This window comes from Mirounga leonina, unplaced genomic scaffold (assembly GCF_011800145.1).
Source record: "Mirounga leonina isolate KUSES-001 unplaced genomic scaffold, KU_Mleo_1.0 Mir_151, whole genome shotgun sequence".
NCBI classification, from domain to species: Eukaryota; Metazoa; Chordata; class Mammalia; order Carnivora; family Phocidae; genus Mirounga; species Mirounga leonina.
In genome coordinates, this window is record NW_023270377.1 from 939,190 (window position 1) to 947,742 (window position 8,553).

The following is an 8,553-nucleotide window of genomic DNA, read 5'->3' on the forward strand; positions in this document are numbered from 1 at the left end:
CTCCTCCCATCCTCCCATCCCCCATCCTCCTCCCATTCTCCCATCCCGCCATCCTCCTCCCATCCTCCCATCCTTCCATCCTCCCATCCTCCTCCCATCCTCCCATCCCCCTCCCATCCTCCCATCCCCCTATCTTCCTCCCATCTTCCCACCCTCCCCCATCCTCTGATCCTCCCATCCTCCATGCCTGTGCCCAGGGCCCTGGGCCTCTGGACCGAGCTCTCCGGGGTCTCAGTCACTGTGGAAGCTGCCCTTCCTACCTTGGTGGAGAAGCAGAGAGCTGAGGTCAGCTGCAAGATCCAGGTCATTCATCGGGTGCCTCACACCTGCTCAGCAACTAGAAGGGCCTGAGGGCTGAGCCCTCCTGAGTGTGCGTTTGGGGTGGGCTAGGCCAGTGGGAAGGAACCAGCACTTACGGCTGACTTTCTGAGACGCTGTCCACGGTCCGGCAGAAGACAGACACTGTGTGTCTAGGAAGGTGCTGCTAGAGCCCATGTACAGGTGGGGAAACTGAGGCATAGGTGAGCAGAAACTTGCCAGGAGCAGGGCTCTGCGTCCAGAACTGCCTGGGCTCCGGCCCTGGGGAGATGCCGGGAGCTCCTGCTTCAGCCCAGCAGCCACCCAGGACACTGCCCCCAGAGCCTGGTTCCACCTCCAGCTTCGGCCGGGCCTGCGCACGTGAAGCCGCTGCTCCTCGGCCGTGGTCTACCCGGCCCAGGGTGGAGGGATGCTGGCGCTCTTCCCAGTCTCTCCTCGTCCGCCCCATCCCTCCTCCCTTCTCTTGTTTCCTCACTGGGCTCAGCCCTTCGCTGATGTCGCTCTGTCTCTGCCTCTGTCTGTCTCCCCATCTCACCGTCTCTGTCTCTCTCTCCATCTCTGTCTCTGTCTGTCTCTGTCCCCCTTTCTCTCAAGGACAACCTCCCACAGGCGGATGGGGGTGAAAAGGGGTGGGGGAAGGGAGTTCATCCAGGGGTGAGCAGTTGGGATGGGTGGTGGACGATCGTGGAGAGACTCTTGTCCTGGCTGCTCCCTGATCCCATGGAGCTGGCCTTGGCTGAGTGGCCCTCCTGCCCATATTCCCATCAGCATCAGGGGGTCAGGATGGGCTGAGCTCCAGGCCCCAGGCACAGGGCTCCGTCCCAAGGAGAGGCGGCGGCAGACAGGGCCCCACAAGGACCGTCTGTGTTTCCTCCCACAGCTGGGCCTTTCACGTCCGCCTTCTTCAACCCCGCCCTGGCCACCTCGGTCACCTTCCCCTGCTCGGGGCTCACCCTGCTGGAGTACACCCAGGTGTACTGGCTGGGTCCTCTGACAGGTAAGGGTCGCTGCGGGCAGCAGACAAGGCCAGCCCTGGACGGTGACTTGGGGAGGACACACGAAGCGTTCCTGGTGGACATGCCTGTGGTCTAGCTCACTGGTGGGGAGCCGGTTCAGCGGCTGCTTGCACTTGGTCAAGGCGAGTGCTCCGAAATGTAGGTGTCCGGGCCATGCTCTCTCTAAGGGCCGATGGAGCCCCTCCCTGAGCTCCTGGCCTCTGGTGCTGGCTGTCAGTCCTGGGCATCTCTTGGCTTGTGGCCACACCTCTCCAATCTCTGCCCGTCCTCACGTGGCCTCCGCTGTGAGTCTGTCTGTCTCCACTGCTCCTCGTAGAAGGACACCAGCCACACTGGAGTTAGGTCCACTCTTCTCCAGAGTGACCTCGGCAGCTTAACTACTTACATTTACAAAGATCCTATTTTAAATAAGGTCACATTTTGAGGTTCTGGGAAGGGCATGAATTCAGGGGGGACTCCACTCAACCCGGTACAGCCTCTGACTCCGTAACTGCCGTCATGATGTCCAAAGCCATTAGGGTTCCCTTTGGAGGACTCACAGGGGTGAGGGGGGAAGAGGCTGGGAGGGCAGCACACCCTCTGTGCGCATGCCCACTTTGTCCCTGTTCGGGGAGGGGACTCCCACCCTCGGGGTGCTCCTGCTCTCCCTCTCTGCCTCCGGCCAGGGTCGGGGTGGGGACCGCCAAGGCCGTTTCCATAGGAACAGGGCTCCGGGATGCTGAGCTTCTCACACACAGGGCAGCGCACCCTGCAGGTCCGCACCGGGCACATCCCACCTCCAGGGGACCTGGGCTGCACCCTGCTGGAACTCTGGGATTCTGTGGAACGAAACGGGTTGCCCTTCAGCCGTCCACATTGCTGGCTGAGGATTCTGCTCCGTGGGTCCCACTCACGTTTGTCATCCCCTGGCTGTTCAGTCTCCGTGGCATTTCTTTCCCCGCTGGTGGGCTGATGCCGTTTACTGAATCTCTCGTCTGTTTAGAGCAGTTGGGCCTGGGAAGTGGGGGTGGCTCCCCGGGCCGTGACTCTCCACGTGTGCCCAGATGACCCTGAGCAAGTCACTCACCTCCCTGGGATGTCCCTCCTCCATAGCGGGGGTGGTCCCAGCATCCCACTCAAGGTAAAGGAGGTGCGACAAGCGAAGCATGGGCATGTGTGGGCCCAGGGGCCATTCTCAGGAGCACAGCGGCTGGGGTGTCCATGGAGGCCACCCCTGACCTTAGCGGGGCCCACACATTGCAGTTTGAGTCCTTAAAGGGTTCACATGAAACTTAGAGATAATGTGCTCCCCTCTCCTGCCCGTGGCAAACACCTTCCCAATGACCCGGGCTGCCAGGAGGGAATTCAGGATTCTCTGCTCTGCGAGTTCAGGAAAGAACCTAGGAACCAGGGGCCAGGCCCTGCCCTGCCCTCAGCCCCCCTCCTCTCTCCCCCCTCGGTCCTCACCTCCACTCTTGCCCACACCCCCTAAACAGCCATTCATACAGATGACAGGTCACCTTCAGGAGGCAGCCCTGGGAAGAAGGAACAGGCTGTGCACGTGGCTCAGGACATTGGTGCAGGGAATGCTGAGCCCCGGTCCCCAGAGTGTGGTCTGGGGTCTGGGAGTCGGCCCCTGGGGAAGAGCTAGATAAGGGCTCCCTGGTAGAGACGGGCAGGCTCGCCCAGGCCCCGGTCTGCAGGATCCCCCATTACACGGATGGTCTGGGGGTCAGCACCCAGTGAGCCTGCCAGGCCCCGTGGTCTGACCCTCGGTTTCTCGCAGGCCCGGTCCTGGCTGTCCTGCGGTACCATGGCCGCCTTCCTCGCCTTTTCCAGAGAAACCTGTTGTACAACCAGAAGAACAAGTACCGGCCTCCTAGAGGGAAGCGGACCCCGGGGCCGAGAGATACCCGCCGCCTGCCGAGGGGTACAGAAGCCGGGAGCCCACACGGAGGGGGTGGGGCGGCAGCTGCCAGACTCCAGCTGAGCCAGCACAGTCCCGGTGAGCGGCCCTGGCTGGACCCTGGGACCCCTCCGAGCTGAGGGGGGACGAGACCGCACCACTTCCTCCCCGAAACCATTTGTCCATAAACCATTCCTGAGACCTGCCTGTCTCCCTGGCCTGACAGAGGCTTCTGGAAGGGCAGGCAGGGGTGAGACCAGTCCACAAGGGAGGCTGGTCTGAGTCACCTCCATGTCCCACAAGGTGTCTCTTGCCTCTTCTTTTCAGAATTAGAACCAAATGTAAGACCCGGGAGGGAAGGCAAGAGGTCCAGTGTGCGTCCCCCTGGTCCTGGGAAGCCCTGAGCGGAGCAGTTTGCATCGATGGTTGGTGCTAGCTCTTCTGAGAGACAGAAAACAGGGAGGTCCTGGGTGAGCTATGCCCTCGTGTGGTGGCCATGTCTTCCTGCACCAGCTTCCTGGGGGATGGGAGACAAAGAAGCCTCCCCCACCCCACTTCCTGTGGCTGCCCCTTCACCCCCTTTAAATCCTCTCCCCACCCACCTGGCAGTGAGGGTGCTCCGTCTGGGCCCCAGCCCCTCCTTGGAGTGGCCACCCTGGGAGGGGTGAGCAGGCCCCCCCCAGGGCGGGCCCTGACAGCCAGCCCGGTGTAGCTTCTGCAGGCCCTGATGGGGCTGCATGGAGGCTTCTAGAAGGAGGACCATGAGCACACAGGGGTGGTACTGGGATGGGGGGCCGACCAGCTCCCGTCCAAGGGAGTCTGTGTGGGATGGGGGACTGGGGGGACGATAGCAGAGGTCGCAGCCCCAGGAAAGAGGAGAGGTTCCTCAGGGGGACCCGAGACCACAGGCCAACGGCACATCCCTCCCCATAGAATGTCCTCACGGCCTCTGCACAAATACTTCCAGGTCAGAAGCTTCCGGTGCTTCCACAGCAAATTTAACCAGCAAATTAGTATAAGAAAAGCAAACATTGCAATAAAGTATATCAGCAAATTATTAGAATTCTTGGAGTTTGGGATCTTTATTTTGGAAAACTTTAACATTGTAAAGCAAACTCCACAAGCTTGGACGCACACATTAAATTTAAGGAACACTGCATTTGATGGAAAAGAACACAATTTTCATACAAAGCTTTGATGAACCGATTACTAACATGGAAGACAACTTAAAAATTACTGAAAAAAAAAGTTTAACATGAAGGAGGCAAGAGTGGTTCAATATTGGGCTGTTCTTTAATATAATTCACCTTATTAATTGAGGAATGAAATCCTACAGTCATTTCCACTGACACTTAAAAGGCATCTGGGAAAATACGACATCCATTCCCTGTCCGAAAAGGAGTTAACATTAGAAGGTGACGGACCATTTCTTAGTCACTCACGCAGTGCGCACGCACGTTGGCACCGCGCTCTGTGGGAACAGACCACAGACGTTCTGGCTGAGTCAGGGGGACAGCCAGGCGTCCACGTCCCACCGAGGGGGGCGTCCGAGACACGAGCTGATGCAACTGGACGGGAGAAAACAATGAGAGGAATAGCAGTCCTATTTGCAGATCATAAGATAGTGATGCAGGAAGCGGTGCAAAATCTGACAGGAGCTGGAACAGCTTGTTAATGCAGCAGAAGGCAACATTAACAGGCGGAAGAAATCCAGTGGGCTTCACAGAGCCAGCAACCAGCAGAGAGGTGACAATGACAGCAAAGTTATCAAGTGCTTAGCAATACATTTAACAAGGAAGGCACAGTGCCTGGTTCCAGTGAAAATTTTTAAAGATTCCTGAAAGACTTGAAAATAGGGAAAGTCATGGGACACCCGGGTGGCTCAGTTGATTAAACGTCTGCCTTCAGCTCAGGTCATGGTCCCAGGGTCCTGGGATTGAGTCCCGCACTGGGATCCCTGCTCAGTGGGGAGCCTGCTTCTCTCTCTGCCGCTCCCCCTGCTTGTGCTCTCTCTCTCACACACAAATAAATAAAACCTTTAAAAAAAAAGAAAAGGAAAAATAGGGAAAGTCACTCTTTGCTCTTAGATAGGATATCCCAACATCCTAAAGATGTCCATTCTCCCCAAGTTAATATATAAATGTTAATAATACAACAATAATAAACTTATTAGCATAAAATTATATAATATAGAATTATAAATATATAATAGTAATAAAAATAATAAATAATAAAAGCCAAAGTTGTTCTTATGCTAAACACCAGATTCTAAGATCAGTATGAAAAAAATAAGCAAGCCGGAATAGCTAAGAAAGGCCCACACAGGACACACATGGGAGGCGGGCCTGGCCGTGTCGGGTCATCAAACACAACCCACACCCTCTGCAGGCAGAGGAAGTGCTACTGGCCGGTGGGCGGAGGGGGCTGTCCACAGCCAGGCCCAAGGACGGAGGACACGTAGTGTCTGAGCAAGGTCCCTCGCATCACTGGGTAGCAGGCAGACATCTCGGTAAGCGGTGCTGGGACCAGGTCACAGGATGAGATCTGTACCTGGCACCAGAGTAAAATCCCAGAAGGGATTCAAAAGCCATCAGAGACCCACCTGTGAAAACTTGAAAACATGGGTAAAGTTCTTTCTAAACGTGGGAGTAGGGGAGATCTTTCTAACCAGGACAGAAAATCCAGAAGCAGTGAAAAGCATCGATTCCTCTAACGACCCCTAATAAACCCAACACTGGCGTAGGTGGCCACGTCGTAACAAAGTCAAACGACAAACGGCAAACTAGGAAAAAAACAGTTTGCAACCTTGGTCCCAGATGAAGGGTAGAGACTAATGTGCAAAGAACTCTCTAAAAAATATTTTCAAAAACAAGAAAAAAAGCAAAACATGAACAGAGGATTCACAGAAAAAGGTACACGAATGGACTTTGACGCCCAGCAGCATCGCTCACGGTAAGAGGAACACAGACCGCATCAGGTACCAATTCTCCCCTCCCAGGCGGCCACACATTCAAAACCCCAAAGCTTCTCTGCACAGAGACATCGGGCCTCCGGGAGCACGCATGGCCTGCGGAGCAGCCAGGAGCCTGGCGGGAGGACACAGCATCTGCATTCAGACAAAATCTCGCCCCAGGCCGGTCATCACTTAGGAGCTGCAGGACATGACCCACCCCTTCCCCCGGGCCCAGCCTGGGAGCAGGCCTGGGCTGTTGAGGGAAGGGACAGGCTGCCTCTCTTTAGCGGGAGCTGGTCCCCACCAGCCGAAGAGAGGCCCAGCGGGCTCCTGAGCATCTGTTGCATCCTTCAAGGGGACAGACCAAAGCCCAGGTGGCCCTCAGTGCCTCCTGGCGCAAGCCAGGCTCACCGTCCCGGCCCCAAACCCCAGAGGCAGCACTCTCTCCTAGCAACCCTGCTGGGGCTGGGGCTTTCACACAGACCCCGAAGCCGCTGTGGCTGCCCCGGACCCTGCATGCAGCTCTGGGCTGGGCCCCGCAGGGCACAGTGGGACCAGCCCCGGGCCTGCCCAGGTGGACAGCCAGGCAAGCAGCTCTTGCCTGGGAGCACGTTAGCACCTGAGGGTCACAGCGGGAGGGCTTGGGCCATCTTACTGGCCCCCACTGAGCTCACTCAATCAGGATCAGCGGAAGAGGGCATCAGCGTGCCTTCTAATTTACATTATTAGGTAGGGGAAGCATTCCCTGGTCCCACGGTCCCACACAGCATCTGTCCTCCCAGCACATTCGGGGGCGGCAGATACAAGCCCTTCACATCAACGTTCCAGTTTTCATCAGAAGTTCCCCTCAGTGCCAACCCCCCTCACATTCCCAGACCCCTCTCCACCCCGTCTGCCTTCAGCTGCTGCTGAATCCGTGCGTGGGGGTCCCGTGCCCCAGAGTCCCAAAAGTGAGTCCCTCCGAGCTGCCCCACCTTTATTAAGTGTCTGTACAATGTCCCAGAGACCTGATAAGATGGTAATTTCAGGGTAGTGTTTTATAAATGTACATTCTACACACGTGGATCTTATTAGTAAATAGTTTCCATCTTATGTGATTTCCAGACAGTGCAAGTAGACTAGTCTCACTGCTGTTCAATACGTCTCTTCTATTGATCTGGAATCTGGGATACGTGGTCTCTCATCTAGAGCAAGTCTGGTTTTCTCTCGTTTGGACTCACTGCTGTGGTTAAGGGACTCTGCGATCCCTCGAAGTGAAGCTGGACAGAATGGGAATTCTGGGGACAGCGATGTGTACGAGGGGCGCCCCGTCCCTTCCCGCGGTTCCGGACCCAAGGACGGTATTTGGGGGCGCCCGGCTCTCAAGGCTGCGAAGAGGAACATGGGTGTGGACCAAGAGATGCATTTGCTCTGCAGGAGACTAACAGGTTCAACTAACAAAATTCAGGTGAAAAAAGTTTGGGAACGCTGTTAGGGCAGATCCCCCTCGCCTTCAGCACTCACGGCTCGAGCGTGTGTGCGGCTGTGGGAGGCCTGCCCCGTGGACGGGCCGCCTCCGCCCTTCGCCCCGAGATCCAGCTCCCGATGAGGATTTTCCTCCACAAGCAGCCCACCCCACCCTTGTTTCCGGGGACCCCCTCCCCCCCGCCCCACTCTGACGCTGATCAGCGTCTCTCGGGACCCGGTGCCCAGAGCACACTTTGGGGGCTCCTGCAGAGGAGATGGGGCCACGGGGGTGTCCAACGGGGACCTGAGCTCAGCCGTGACCCCGAGGGCAGGGGTGGGCTCGCTCTCCTCCAGCCAACCTCCCTGAACCTCCTGCGGGGAAACAGCCCGAACCTCACCAGGGGAAGTGCCCCAGGCAGCCCTGAACAGAGGTCATGGGTCAAACCCACCCCTCTTCAGCCAGGCCAGCCTCAGGCAAATTATGAAGGCGACCAAGATTTTGCAGGACCCCCGACCCCCTTCCCTGCTCCCAGGTCTGGTGCTTGGTTTGGAAAGGACCTCAGAGGTCAATGGCATCCTTACCCCGTCCCTGGCCACCTCTGACTTCAGCCATAGCCTGGCCAGCCCCGGTGACAGTGGGAGCTGATGACTGTGGGCAGTTTAGAACTCGGCAGGGCAGGGCCTGGGGACACAGACCACGTGGAAGGCCCGCCTGCACGCTTGACCTTGGGCACCATGGTCCCCGCTTGACTCAGCTCCCCACCAGCATGGCCATCAGTAGGCCAGGGAGGTCTGGCGGGGGCCGGGGGCCCGATGCGGGGGGTCCAGCTGTCCTTCACTCCTCAGAGCACTGTCAGAACACGTCACTGCCAGGGACAAGGGTCCACACCACCTGGAGGGACGGCAGGCCTCCTTCCCAACTCTACAAGGATGGC

The 8,553-nt window shown here is 57.5% G+C and overlaps 1 protein-coding gene across 1 annotated transcript in view; it reads left to right on the forward strand.

Annotated features, from left to right (window-relative positions):
- LOC118012618 (aquaporin-12A-like) overlaps positions 1 to 8,264 on the forward strand; it is a 12,474-nt gene extending 4,210 nt beyond the window's left edge. The window contains 3 exon segments of the mRNA XM_035008320.1: positions 1,199 to 1,315; positions 3,100 to 3,243; positions 8,152 to 8,264. Of these exon segments, the coding sequence (XP_034864211.1) occupies positions 1,199 to 1,315; positions 3,100 to 3,243; positions 8,152 to 8,264 (374 nt within the window).
- The last annotated feature ends 289 nt before the right edge of the window (positions 8,265 to 8,553 follow it).